This window comes from Staurois parvus, unplaced genomic scaffold, assembly GCF_062004578.1.
Source record: "Staurois parvus isolate SC_StPar_1 unplaced genomic scaffold, SC_StPar_1.0 ptg000126l, whole genome shotgun sequence".
Taxonomy (NCBI): domain Eukaryota; kingdom Metazoa; phylum Chordata; class Amphibia; order Anura; family Ranidae; genus Staurois; species Staurois parvus.
The window spans coordinates 5,780,001-5,795,051 of NW_028317922.1; the positions used below are offsets into that span (position 1 = coordinate 5,780,001).

General features: G+C 40.5%; 2 protein-coding genes across 2 annotated transcripts in view; one reads left to right on the forward strand and one right to left on the reverse strand.

Annotated features, from left to right (window-relative positions):
- Positions 1-8,628, reverse strand: part of LOC149467043 (vesicle-associated membrane protein 1-like) — a 63,767-nt gene extending 55,139 nt beyond the window's left edge. Inside the window, exons 1-3 of the mRNA XM_089672393.1 lie at positions 8,512-8,628; positions 3,623-3,710; positions 3,177-3,372 (exon numbers count right to left, since the gene is read on the reverse strand). Of these exons, the coding sequence (XP_089528519.1) occupies positions 3,177-3,178 (2 nt within the window). The 5' untranslated portion in view covers positions 3,179-3,372; positions 3,623-3,710; positions 8,512-8,628. The remainder of the gene's footprint in view (positions 1-3,176; positions 3,373-3,622; positions 3,711-8,511) is intronic.
- PGBDF (plakoglobin binding and degradation factor) lies at positions 6,752-14,851 on the forward strand. Its single transcript, XM_089672392.1, has 3 exons — positions 6,752-6,802; positions 7,953-8,112; positions 14,564-14,851. Exons 2-3 carry the CDS (start codon positions 7,967-7,969, stop codon positions 14,790-14,792), a joined length of 375 nt encoding a protein of 124 aa, XP_089528518.1. The 5' UTR covers positions 6,752-6,802; positions 7,953-7,966; the 3' UTR covers positions 14,793-14,851.
- The last annotated feature ends 200 nt before the right edge of the window (positions 14,852-15,051 follow it).

The following is a 15,051-nucleotide window of genomic DNA, read 5'->3' on the forward strand; positions in this document are numbered from 1 at the left end:
ATCAAACAATCAGATTCAAAACTTTCCACCAAGCAAAGATCAAAGAGCTGTCCAAGGATGTCAAGGACAAGATTGTAGACCTCCACAAGGCTGGAATGGGCTACCAAACTATCGCCAAGCAGCTTGGTGAGAAGGTGACAACAGTTGGTGCAATCTTTCGCAAACGGAAGAAACCCATAACAACTGTCAGTCTCCCTAGGTCTGGTGCACCATGCAAGATCTTACCTCGTGGAGTGTCAATGATCATAAGAACAGTGAGGAATCATCCCAGAACTACACGTGAGGATCTTGTCAATGATCTCCAGGCAGCTGGGACCACAGTCACCAAGAAAACAATTGGTAACACACTACACCGACAAGGATTGAAATCCTGCAGTGCCTGCAAGGTCCCTCTGCTCAAGAAAGCAGATGTCCAGGCCTGTCTGAAGTTTGCCATTGAACATCTGAATGATGCAGAGGAGGACTGGTTGAAAGTGTTGTGCTCAGATGAGACCAATATCGAGTTCTTTGTCATCAACTCAACTCGCCATGTTTGGAGGAGGAGGAATGCTGCCTATGACCCCAAGAACACCATTCTAACTGTAAAACATGGTGGTGGAAACATCCTGCTTTGAGGGTGATCTTCTGCTAAGGGGACAGGACAACTGCACCGCATCAAAGGGACGATGGATGGGGCAATGTACCATCAAAACTTGGGTGAAAACCCTCTTCCCTCAGCCAGGGCATTGAAAATGGGTCGTGGATGAGTGTTCCAGCATGACAATGACCCAAAACACACAGCCAAGGCAACAAAGGAGTGGCTCAAGAAGAAGCACATTAAGGTCCTGGAGTGCCTAGCCAGTCTCCAGACCTTAATCCAATTGAAAATCTGTGGAGGCAGCTGAAAGTTCGAGTTGCCAAAAGTCAGCCACCAAACCTTAAAGGACTTGGAGAGGATCTGCCAAGAGGAGTGGGCCAAAATCCCTCCTGAGATGTGTGCAAACCTGGTGGCCAACTACAGGAAACGTCTGACCTCTGTGATTGCCAGCAAGGGATTTGCCACCAAGTACTAAGTCATGTTTTGTGAAAGGGATCAAATACTTATTTCCCTCATGAACATGCAAATCAGTGCATAATTTGTTAGACATGCATTTCTTTTGAATTTTCTGTCTCTCAGTGTTAAAATACACCTACCATTCGATTTTTAGACTGATAATTTCTTTGTGAGTGGGCAAACATTCAAAATCAACAGGAGATCAAATACTTATTTAATTCAGTGTGTGTGTACACACACATACATACACACACAGTATATATACACACATATACACACTTAAGCACACATGGGTAATTAATCTTTTACATGTGTCTTATAATGTATTACATATGGAAGGACATGTGAAATCTACTGTAAAAGATAATTTTCCTCTCTTTCTCTCCCTTCCTCCAAACACATTTTGCTGTCGGTGTAATCAACACGCTGAAAATATCTCTTGTTAACTTTAACTGTGATGTCAGCCTCTGTGGGGGGTTTGTGTGAAAAATCTTAATTATCAGATACCCATGTGACCAGAAAGAAAATTTAGTAAGATAGAGCAAACTATGTCCTAAATAGATCATCCTTAAGTGACCAAGTGATTATATGTATATATGTATACATTCGGGTCGAGCATTAAACCCAGTTCTGAAAGGTCATGACACCATGGGTTTTCTTTTTTTTTTTTATGATTTGAGTTCAGAGTATGGAGCACTGTGCAGTATGGAGACCGTTCAGCACTGAAAGCATGGAGCACTGTGCAATGTAAAGAGGACAGCACTGTGCAGTATGGGGACAGGGTTTAGCACCAAGAGTGAGGAGCAAAGTGTATTGTTAAGAGGGTTCAGCCCTGTTAGGAGCATTGTGCAATATTGAGAGGGAGTTCAGCACACAGCGAGGAGCAATAAAGGGAGGGTTCAGCGCTGAGAGTGGAACATTGAGAAGTGTAAATAGAGTTTAGCACTGTTAGGAGCAATGTGTAGTATGGAGAGAGTGCAGCACTGGGAGTGAGGAGCACTTTGTAGTGTATAGAGGATTTATCAAAGAATGAGGAACATTCTGCAGTATAGAGAATTCAGCATTGAGAGTATGTGGCATGCAGTGTAGAAAAAGTTCAGCACAAGAAATGTGGGGCACCATGCAGTGTAGAGAGGGTTCAGCACTAAGAGTGTGTTAAACCGTGCAGTGTATAGAGGGTTCAACACAGAGTGTGGGACACCATGCAGTGTACAGAGGGTTCAGCACAGAGTGTGGGGCACCATGCAGTGTGTAGAGAGGGTTCAGCAGTAGAAGTGTGGGGCACCGTGCAGTTTAGACAGGGTTCAGCAGCAGAAGTGTGGGACACCATGCAGTGTAGAGAGGGTTCAGCAGTAGAAGTGTGGGGCACCATGCAGTGTAGAGAGGGTTCAGCAGTAGAAGCATGGGGCACCATGCAGTGTAGAGAAGATTCAGCCCTAGAAGTGTGGGGCACCGTGCATTGTAGAAAGGGTTAAGCAGTAGAAGTGTGGGGCACTGTGCAGTGTAGATAAGGTTCAGCAGTAGAAGTATGGGGCACCATGCAGTGCAGAGAGGGTTCAGCAGTAGAAGTGTGGGGCACCATGCAGTGTAGAGAGGATTCAGCCCTAGAAATGTGGGGCACCGTGCAGTGTAGAGAGGGTTCAGCAGTAGACGTGTAGGGCACCATGCAGTGTAGAGAGGGTTCAGCAGTAGAAGTGTGGGGCACCATACAGTGTAGAGAGGGTTCAGCAGTAGACGTGTGGGGCACCATGCAGTGTAGAGAAGATTCAGCCCTAGAAGTGTGGGGCACCGTGCATTGTAGAAAGGGTTAAGCAGTAGAAGTGTGGGGCACTGTGCAGTGTAGATAGGGTTCAGCAGTAGAAGTGTGGGGCACCGTGCAGTGTAGATAGGGTTCAGCAGTAGAAGTGTGGGGCACCATGCAGTGTGGAGAGGGTTCAGCAGTAGAAGTGTGGGGCACCATGCAGTGTAGAGAGGACTCAGCCCTAGAAGTGTGGGGCACCATGCAGTGTAGAGAGGGTTCAGCAGTAGACGTGTGGGGCACCATACAGTGTAGAGAGGGTTCAGCAGTAGACGTGTGGGGCACCATGCAGTGTAGAGAGGGTTAAGCACTGACAGAGTGGATAGCTCCCAAAGTTGTACTTACATAATGGTGAGGAGTCTGGGCAGATCTTGGCTCTTCTCTCCTGCAGAACACAGATCTGTGATGGTGTCTGTAGCTCCAGCTCAGGGTGTGTTACAGATGGAGGAGAAGGCGGAGGGTAGACAGATCTTCATTAACACATTTTGAGGTATAGGCAGAGCAGTAGGCTCATGAAGTGGCAGCTCAGTTCACACTGTATCTGAGGACAAGTAGAATGTGACGTTACACCTTTTTTTTTTCTGGAGTGAAACATCAAGTTTTAATGACACCCTGGATCTAAGATTGGTTTCCCCAAGCAACAAAGAGATTGAAAGGCTAGTAAAACAGAACACATTACTTGGCTTACAAGGAGGCTGTGTACTATCACTCAGTGATAAATGTCAGGCAAGGAGTGCCTATAGTGACATATGATTTATGATTTATACAAGCAATAAAAGGCTGATCCTAACCTGGCAAGATGAATGTTCTGTACAGTCAGATCGCACATCCCCAGCACATTGTGATAACACACGTGGTTTCAGTTATTCTAAGGCTGAACTGCAAGCAGATATTAAAAACACACAAATTAATACAGTTACATATGCCATTAAACTTTATCAAAATGTACTATTTAGAAAAAAACTAGTGTAAATACCAGATTTTGACTTGGTATCAGCCTGTCCCATTTACAGAAGAGCTCATACTGGGAGAGCGAGGGTAAGCAGTAGAGGCCAGTCAGGATCTATTGAACTACATATGAGCTGGCAATAAACATATTAATAGGAGGAAAAAATAGAGTGGCCAACTTTATTATCCAGTCATAGGCTGGGAGAAGGAGGGAACTAGTTGGACAAAATTGTAAATAATTTGGCAGGTAAAACATTTCTCATATATTTGAACTGTGCATTTAGCTGTGTACCTGGACATCTGCTTTAAAGTGATCCAGACTCAGTAGTCACTTTGTTTTTAACATGAAAGCTGGCAGTATAGAGGATTTATTTTACTATGAGGTCCTATGCCCTTGGATTCAGAAAGTTAGGAGGATCTGAATAAATGAGTGTTCCTGCACAGAAGGGGAAATCTTTACACACAAGTTGCAAGCCATCCAGTAATCATATACAAACTATATACAGTTGTGTTCAAAATAATAGCAGTCAGACATCACTAACCTGATCAATCACTGTTTTTGGTAGAAATGATATTTCTACATGGCAAATAATTTATTAGCAGGTGTAGTAGAGTAATAGAAATCCAACAGACCAAACAGTCATGACATGCATGCTGATGATTCTGCGTAATTGAATCACTAATTAAAAGGGGCAGGTTCAAAATAATAGCAGTGTGGAGTTCTATTAGTGAGGTCATTCATTCTTTGAAAAACAGGTGGCAATTATTGCCCTTATTTAAGGAAGGAAGGCAGCAAATGTTGTACATGCTGGTTACAGTGCATTTCTCTCTGAAATTCTGAGGAAAATGGGTTGTTCCAGACATTGTTCATAAGAACAGCGTACCTTGATTAAAAAGTTGATTGGAGAGGGGAAAATATATAAAGAAGTGCAGAAAATGATAGGCTGCTCAGCTAAAAAGATCGCAAATGCTTTAAAATGGCAACCGAAACCTGAAAGACGTGGAAGAAAGAGAAAAACTACCATTCGAATGGATAGAAGAATAGCCAAAATAGCAAGGACTCAGCCAACAATCAGCTCCAGGAAGATCAAAGAAGGTGTAAAGTTACCTGTGAGTACTGTTACAATTAGAAGACGCCTATGTGAAGCCAAGCTATCTGCAAGAAGCCCCCGCAAAGTCCCACTGTTGAAAAAAAGACATGTGCTGAAGAGGTTACAATTTGCCAAAGAGCACATTGACTGGCCTAAACAGAAATGGCGCAACATTTTGTGGACTGATGAAAGTAAGATTGTTCTTTTTGGGTCTAGTGGCCGGAGACAGTTTGTCAGACGACCCCCAAACACTGTATTCAAGCCAGAGTACACTGTGAAGACAGTGAAGCATGGTTGTGCAAGCATCATGATATGGGGATGTTTCTCATACTACGGTGTTGGGCCTATTTATCGCATACCAGGGATCATGGATCAGTTTGAATACATCAGAATACTTGAAGAGGTCATGCTGCCTTATGCTGAAGAGGAAATGCCCTTGAAATGGGTGTTCCAACAAGACAACGACCCCAAACACACCAGTAAACGTGCAACATCTTGGTTCCAGACCAACAAGATTGACGTTATGGAGTGGCCAGCCCAATCCCTGAATCTTAATCCAATAGAAAACTTGTGGGGTGACATCAAAAATGCAGTTTCTGAGGCAAAACCAAGAAATAGAGAAGAACTGTGGAATGTAGTCCAATCATCCTGGGCTGGAATACCTGTTCACAGGTGCCAGAAGTTGGTTGACTTCATGCAACACAGATGTACAGCAGTTCTCAGAAACAGTGCTTATACAACTAAATATTAATTGATTCAAAGGAAAGCAAAATCTTCAAACATTTTTCAGTTTATATAGTGAATGTTTGAGTTTGTAAAGAAGAATACAAACACTGCTATTTTTTTGAAGAGTCTAATATTCACTTTTCTTCAATTTTTTTTTTAGAGGAACACAAATTTGATATATTTTTCTTCATGTTTTGATTTGGAATAGAATGTGTAGTGTTCCCAATGCATTTGTGTGTATGGAAATAAAAGCTATTAGAAGGATTTTGAGCTTTATTCACTTTTTTCAACACACTGCTATTATTTTGAACACAACTGTATATGTGAATTATCTGTGTTTTGATTTCTTTATCCTAAAATAGCTGGAAATAGCTTTTCCAGTTTTTCTTCTCCATGAGCTGTACCAAAGGGAAGACATAAACATGTTTGTGTAGATGTAGAATTATGACCTGTTGATTAACATTTTTTTTTATATATTATACTGAAGATCTTAAAACAACCTTCTTACCCAAAGTTTACATAAACAGTAGTTACATACTGTATGAATCAATGAAGAATCTGCTCTAACATGTCCCCAAAAAGAGATCAGAGCAGAGTTTCCTGCATTTGGGAAAAGGAGTGATTTTGGTTATGTTTGCATGCAGTGGGAATGGAAAAGATCACCATAAGACATAAGAAAACAATAGACAGGAGGGATCCCACACTGAATGACGACAAACTGCTCCTGCAATAACCTTTGCATGCGAATAAGTAAAACCTGCGTCCATTCTTACATGTCCTCCTAATAACCAGATTAAATGCCCACATTACTGGTATTGTCCTTAGTGATGGTTTGTTTACTTTGGAAACTAAAATACTGGAGACAATGACATTAAAGGTAATAAATTGCATCCAGAAGAATGTGGGAGAAAGAATAAGCCGGGCCTGTGATGTAGAGGAGTCCATCCTAGGCCAGATACAATTAGTGAATTACACATTCTTACTGGGCTGGGTAATTGAATTAAAGAAAGCTAAAGGGACAATTATATCTGGAATAGAATATCACATTGAGGAAATGAAGACAGAGCAGTGTGGGGAGTAGGCAGGAGAGCCCACAGAAGAACATTTAATAAGAGTCCACAGCAACTCTACTCTTCATACAGAAGAGCCCGCGCTGCCAGCCACAGCTCATCATCCTATCTACAGACTGCTCAACTACACAGGCAGGTTTGTGCTATTCAGAGGGACAGATCGGTGTGCAAAGGCATTTATCATAGGTGACACTTTTCTGTGATCTCATTACTAACATCTGCCACACTGGATTTCAGCTGCTGTATGATGACCAGCTTTTTTGCAGAAAAAAAAAAATGATCCTATAGAGCATTTATCTTTTTTTCTGCCAGAAAACGCTTTTTAAAAATTGCAGACTAGAAGGGGTTTTTTTTCTGCCTCTAAACGCTGAGCTTAAAACATGCCTCTAGACATCCTAATGTGCATGGACAACCTAGGAAAACCATGAACTGCTTCTACAGGCAAAAGACTTTGCATGGATGCTTATAAAGTTATGACCTCAGGTTTTAGGAGTGCCATGAAAGGTTAAGACTAGGCAACTTATTAGTGTAGAACTAGTGTATAATGTGTTAGTGTAGAAAGTGGACATGGTAAACTTCATGGAGTGAAATATAGAGGTGCAGTCAGGGTTGATCATTGTTGCAACTGGGGAGGGCAGTTACCCTACAATGGGGTATAAAGACATATACATGTGAGCTGCGGCTCAAGAGCTATGGTGCAGGAAGTTTTTACAATGCATTGTTGAAACTTCAGCTTTGTTGAAGATATTAAAGTGATGTTCAGCTCCAGTTTAGTTAAGTTAAACACAGATGACAGTGGAAGTGTTGGCAGTCATTTTAAACAAGTTACTAACAGGCTTCAGTAGTCTTTTAACAGGTTTCAAATGGTGGTAAAGTGCATGTATGGACAAAAATTAAATGCTTCTCTCCAAAACAGGAGCATTTTCTAATATTTATAAACTCTGTATGTATTGAAAATACCAGTTGACCCTGCTAGAAATCCAGTGTGCTTAGACTTTCCTGTGCTTTCTACTCTGAAAGTTCAAGCAGTGTCATCAGCCCCTCCATTTTATTTTTGTAGGTTACAGAAAACCTCCCCACTGTGTGATGAAGGTGAGAAGGTCTCTATCACACTTCCTGTCCTAGGGTGGCAATGTTATTCCTCCATAGATCCAGTACAGTGAGTGATCCTTCTCACCTTAGGACCAGAAGTGTTTTACTGGCAAGATCACCAATTGAAGAAAAAGAATGGGTGTAGTAAAGCAGGACCTTTATGTAGTAATCCTACAAAGCTGGTTTTCCCCCAGGGCTGACCCTTGACATGAGCGGGCAGAATAAGAAGCCTGTTAATGGTGACAAGGCGGTGAACACATGTGGGGACAGGAGTGCTAGGAAGAAGAGGGAGCGGATAATAAGGAAGAAGATTCCATCCTTGGCTGTGCTCTGTGGATCCCTGAAGACTCACAAGTATGACCCCCAAATCTAACTATACTCATTGCTCCCAACTGTCCCTTGTTTGGAATCAAATCCCTCTGTCCCCCTTTCTTACTCAATTGTCCCTCTTTTTAGTCTGTGGTATAGTTTAACTACCAAAAAAGTTCCTAAGCGCTACAATTCATCTAACCAGGGATGTATCCATAGGGAGAGGTTGACCCCATTTTCTGCTCAAAGGTGTTCCTTTTTCTCATATCAGAAAGTTGGGAGCTATGTATCATTATTGCCACAATAGGTTACAGTAATTGTAGAAGGTCACTTTATAAAAGTCAGACATGAATGCCTTGCTTTCTTACGGTGACTATATAGGTAGCATTGCTGCACTTTTTGTTTGGCTGTGGTGGTCTCATATTCATTAGTTCATATACAGACCTGCACACACTAGAGAACGGACCCACTCCACACACATGTACTGAGCATGAGAAGAATTGTGGTCCTGTGTAGTCGCATTGTATCTTCTTTTAGCAGTCTCTGAAAAACTTCTTTAGACTAAAATAGAAACAACACAAACCGAAATAAAGCAATTACCTCCAAAGGAAATGTAATGCACAGTGAAGTATATCTGTTATTTTGTGCAGACGAGGGAACTGGTCCACAAATATTTATTTCTTGGTATTAAAGCAAACCTATCAATAAAGCTTAACTACAGGGGAAAAAACTTTTGGCTATTTGCTATGTGAAAAGATACCTCTAATGTTTGGTTAGTTAAAACTCTTAGGGGTGTATTTATAAAATGTTGGCATAGCAGTTCACCCAGTGAAAATGCATGTATATTTGTTTTGTACAGCGGGGGCAAAAAACAAATGTTATTAGGCTATTTTTTGTGCTGGATGAATGTTTTGCATGGATTTAAAATGGAAAATACCGTATTTGTCCACTAGTTGTCAGTATCCCTATGATACCTCCTGCCATCTAATAGCCAAATGCAGTATTTTCCATTTAAAAACTATGCAAAACATTTGTCCAGCACAAAATGTGCCCTATTTACACAGCAGGAATGTACATACACTTACACTTTACAAATTGCTATGCAAATATTTTAGAAATACACCCCTTCATTTTATAGAGCCTGTACACTATTAAAAGCATGAAACCTACATTCCAGTTCCAGTACAGTGGTGATAGTGGGTTGCCCACGCATGCATTTTCAGAACACCTTGTATTTTCTTCATAGAATAAATTACATTCTGTGAATGGGCAAGGTGAATGTAAGAGATAAACATCACAATCACCCTTCATCGATTCACAGAATACCTTGTAGTCTATAAAAAGTATACAAGAAGTCTTGCAAACAGATAAGAGTGAGCAACCCACTATCATCACTGATGTAAATTTTAGTGACAGTGCCTGAGCTGCGTGAAAAATTGTCAGCTTGTTCAGCACTTGTGCAGGCACTGTTTGGATATTTCAACCGCTAGTAGAGTTGGCCATCAAATCCATCCAGATCATGCATCCATTCTATGAAGCAGGTTGAATAAGAAAAATCTACACGTATATGAGCAGCTTAGTTTTTTTTTTTTTCTATCAACGCAGCAGTATCCACACATGGGACACCCACCATTACAGGTAATTTATTTTTTCATAGCAAATACATATAAAAAAAAAATGTTTTCCCTGGAATTCAATGTAAAATTAACACTTGGCATAAAACAATTACTAATCATGATTAAAAAAAAAAAAAGAAAAATCACATAATAGGCCAATAAAGTTCTTTTTTGTCATGGATAACCCATCCTAAGCAGTCTTGATCACATGGTCTCTGGCCAACAATCCTAACAAGCCAAAAATCAGCCCAAAACAGTCAGTTCAGCTTGAACTGGCCAACTTTCGGCTCGTGCATATAGCTCTTTGTCCAATGGAAGTCGGTCTTATAAACTGATTTCTGTTGAACAGGCATGCTGGAAGATTGGCATCTGACCAGTGCTCTCAGTCAAAGGCTGATCAGTGTGTTCTGGTGGGGGAATAACACAAGCAATGTTACTGCGGCAATCTCTCAGGTTCTTTTGTTCAGCCCACTGGGTTGAATCTATTGCTTTCCACTAGCCTTGAGTTAAAAGGATCAAAATGTAAAATGACTATCTATATACTGAAATAAGGTTATTGAGAGAGTAGTGGTTAACGATTCATACTCTGAATGGTCTAGGGTCATCAGTGGTGTACCCCAAGGTTCAGTGCTGTGACCATTACCTTTTAATATATTTATAAACGATATAGGGTCTGTGATTAAAAATTAAATTTCAGTCTTTGCAGAGGACACCAAGCTGTGCAGTGGAATATTGTCCTTCCAGGATGTCTCCAATTTACAGGCTGACCTCAATGCATTGTTTAATTGGGCAAATGATGTTTAATGTTGATAAATGTAAGGTTATGCACTTGGGGGTTAAGAATATGCATGCATCATACATCCTAGGGGGGTACAACTGGGGTAATCAATGGTGGAGAAGGATCTGGGAGTTCTGGTAGGACACAAGCTTAATAATGGCATGCAATGCCAAGCTGCGGTTTCTAAAGTGAGCAAAATACTCTCTTGTATTAAAAGAGGTATAGACTCCAGAGAGAGAGAGATATCATATTACCCCTGTACAAATCATTAGTAGCACCTCATCTGGAATATGCAGTTCAGTTTTGGACACCAATTCACAAAATGAACATTGGGGAACTAGAGAAAGTACAGAGAAGGGCAACTAAACTGATACGAGGCATGGAGGAGCTCAGCTATGAGGAAAGATTAGAGGAACTGAATGTATTCTCTCTTGAGAAGAGGAGATTAAGGGGGATATGATCAACATGTATAAATACATCAGTGGTTCATATAGTGAACTCGGTGTAGAGCTATTCACCCTGAGGTCATCACAGAGGACAAGGGGGCACTCTTTACATCTGGAGGAAAAGAAATTTAATCTCCAAACATGGAAAGGTTTCTTCACAGTGAGAGCTGTGAAAATGTGGAATAAACTCCCTGAAGAGTTGGTTCTGGCCAGCTCAGTGGATTGCTTTAAAAAAGGCCTGGATTCTTTCCTAGATAAACATAATATAACTGGATACTAACATTTATAGGTAAAGTTGTTCCAGGGAATATCCGATTGCCTCTCGGGGGATCAGGAAGGAATTTATTTCCATGCAGGAGCAAATTGCATCATGCTTTGCTGGGTTTTTTGCCTTCTTCTGAATCAACGTAGGATTATAACTTTTTTTTATGGTTGAACTGGATGGACTTGTCTTTTTTCAGCCAGACTAACTATGTAACTATTACCAGACATGGATAAGACTGTTACCAGTAATCTGATCTCTTTCATATGTACAGTATCTGTAAAAAAGAAGATATTTTTTGCTGTCATTAAAATTGACAAGTCATAACTACTGACCTTTTAAATGTAACCTGCTTAAATTTAAGAGCTAGTGGTGCCATTCCCAATACTGTTCACTAGATAGTAATTTTTAGGATTTCATGTTGATCCTTCAGCTTCACTACTTTGTAAGTAAATGAGCCATACCTCTATGTAGGTTAATGTTCATTTCTGTGATATATGGGATATAGCCAGAACGTTATTGTTATTTTTATGATCTGTGTGCCTTCCTTCAATCTATTTTTTCCACAGTTCCTTCTGGTATCCTCTTCTTTTTCATGGATTACACATACCATCCATAGGCCTATTATCTCCTTATCAGGTGTTGGGGCTGTTGCGTGCACGGCGTCACTTTGGATGACTATGTCATTCTCTTCTTTGTCTCTTGTGGTGATAGTGAGGTATTCCTTTCTATTTTTGTTTTGTTTAAGCTTTGTCTACTTTTTACTGCAATAAATGTTTTGTAATTTTCTACCAAGAAGCCGCAGTTTGTCCTCATTTGGATTCCCTTAACCCATGGGTCCTTTACCCTTGGTTTTTGTCCTTTTTCGTGTATCAGTACTGTTTGGGCCCCGAAGACACCACATAGTTTACTCTATGTGAATCTATGTGAGCCGGCCTTAGTTATTGGGGTCAACATCATTTATTTATGGTTCATATTTTTGTACCCCCTTTTTTCTCTTCTCTTTTAGATTGATTTTTTCAATTCAGTCCGTTACCAAGAGTGTCCCGGTTTATTTTATTTTTTCATATAAATGAGCCATATACAAGTATGAAGCTGGTAGAACTAGATATCCTGATGTGTGCATGTTTTAGGTCAGACATTTGCTAGGTAGTGAAGTTGGAAGATTACCAAGAAAACGTAGACACAAGACTGGCAGCACCGTTTTTTTACAACTGGTCCCCTCTAAAGGATCAGGCCATCCAGAACTGATATTTCAGTTTTTGATATATGCTGGATCTTTCTTATATTCCTGGGTCTGCACTGTTTTTGTGGCTATTATGAGGGAATTTCCACTCTTCTTTGCATTATTTTTGGTATTTTTTTCACAAATTTTCTTTTTTGTTGCAGGCTAACATTGTACTAGAATGCACACATCAATACTGTGATTCTATGAAAACATTGTAGCGTGCTTTCATTCACAAAATGATCTCCCTCTGATGAAATGTTACAAAGGTTTTATTCCTGAGCTCAGAGGGGAACATTTTTACACTGATACATTGTATACTTTTCACTTTCTGGTCAGTGCAGAGTAATTGTTATTTTGGAGTCCATTCACTAAAGGTTACCGCATGCGATAACAAGGTCACGTGACTCATATGAATAAATTATCACATATGGTAACAAAATGCCCAATTCAGGAAAAACAACAAAAAAACAATAATTCTGCAGTATTTAACGCAAAATTAAAAATGTGTCAGTAAATACAGCAAAAAAAAAAAAAAAAAACACGTGGTAAGCTGTTAAGTCCAATTCACAAACAGTACAGAGAGCTAAAAAAATGTGATATTTATCACCAGGGTTTTGCTGGCGGTATCACATGAGGTATTTTCTCAGATGCAGTGTGGGGGGGGGGGGGGGTCCCCCATCCCCAGGGGTCTGGTGTAAATATTAAGGGGAACCCCACCCGATAATTGAAAAAAAGGTGTGGCGTCCCCCCAAGATCAATACCAGACCCAAAATCCCTTAGGATTGTGAGGGGACCTGCACATCAACTTTTTTTTTTTTTATTGTGGTGTTTGGTTCCCTCAAGATCCATACTAGATCTAAGGGCCATTTTCTGAAAAACATTTGGTGTGAGGTTTTCCTTAAAATCCATACCAGACCCAAAAGCCCCCCCTTTTGGGTCTGGTATGGATTTTAGGGAAACCTCACACCAAATTTTTTTCATCATTTGTAATTGCTGGCATGTTTTGTTTTCATTCAGCTGTCAGTGGGACACCCGTTGTTAAGGATGCTGCGGTTCGCTTCCTTAACAACCAGCTACCGTGTGATAATTACCGCAATACAGATATTTTACCGCAAGAGTTATTGATCACAAAATTCTTAGTGAATTGCACATTTGCAAAAAAATTTACTGCATGCATTATTTTACTGCATTTTTCAGTCGTTATTTAACTCTTAGTGAATTGACTCCTTTGTACATTTCTAAAATACCACCAAACACCTGGTGATAAATAACGAATGTGTGTGTTTTTTAATGAATTTACTTTAATGATTTATCTCACGGTTTTTTTTTTCCAGTATTTATCTCACTATTTTAAGAAATGTGCGGTATTTACCTCACATTCGATATTTTACTTTGATGAATTGACTCTTATTATTTCATGCAATAATTTATGCAAATGAGTCACATGACCGTGTTATGCGGTAACCTTTAGTGAATTGACCCCAAAGTGTTCAGAACATATAAGAGCTCCAGACTCGGGCAATAACCCTCAAATAAAAATAAAAAATGGCCACCTCCCAAGTCTATAACTGGCTTATGAGTCAAGGACACAAACAGGCATCACATAGTGAATAAAGGGGAGAGAACAATGTTCTTTGACAACTTGCCAGCCAGCTTACTAACAACCGAATTAACTTGTCTAACAGTATGCGTTTATAACAGGGGTTTAGTTAGCACACATTTGCAAATACATACATAAGCCACAAAGCCACGGCAGCCTGATAATCTGTGGTCCTAACTACAATTTCTGAGAGTCCCCATAGTAGAGGCACATGCATTTAATGGATAAATCAAGGTCAGGTGAACCTGAGGGAGCCCACCCCTCTTAAAGGCAAAGGAGTGCACAGGACCCCAGCATGTAGCACAATGGCAGCCAGGGTCCTAGTGCACCCACATACCAAAACTCCAACATGCAAATACAAAATGGCTACCTCCCAAGTCTATAACTGGCTTATGAAGCAAGGACACAAACAGGCATCACATAGTGAATAAAGGGGAGAGAACAATGTTCTTGGACAACTTGCCAGCCAGCTTGCTAACAACCGAATTAACCTGTCTAACAGTATGCGTTTATAACAGGGGTTTAGTCAGGCAATAACCCTCCCTGCACCGTGTATCTTTCTGTAGAGGGAAGACACATGCACAAGAAGAAAAGAAGAAGCCGTTGTGTAGAGCTGGATACAAAGAGCACAAAATGAACCGCGAGGAATCGTACTGCGGCCAGTTGGAGCGTTCCAGGAAAATGTGTGCACAGTGTGAGATCATCACCTGCAAGAAATGCGACACTCTGCATGCAGATTCTCTCTTTGTAGCACACAGCTTGCTAGATCATTATGACCACAGAAGTTGCATTTAAAAGGTATGTAAAGGCATTTTTTGTAAGTTTTATATAGAGTAAGGAAGGATTAGCAAAAAATAAACTGACAGGGTTTTAACCCTTCCCTACTGCTTGAGGTGATTGTAGCCGTAGTGCATTTGCGACAGAAACAATTGAGTACTGTCCGTGATACTTTTTTTATTTGCACTAACATACAATTTTGAGGACAAGCTTTCGTGGAGTGTCCCCTTCTTCAAGGTCCAAGTGTACTGCTTGGACCTTGAAGAAGGGGACACTC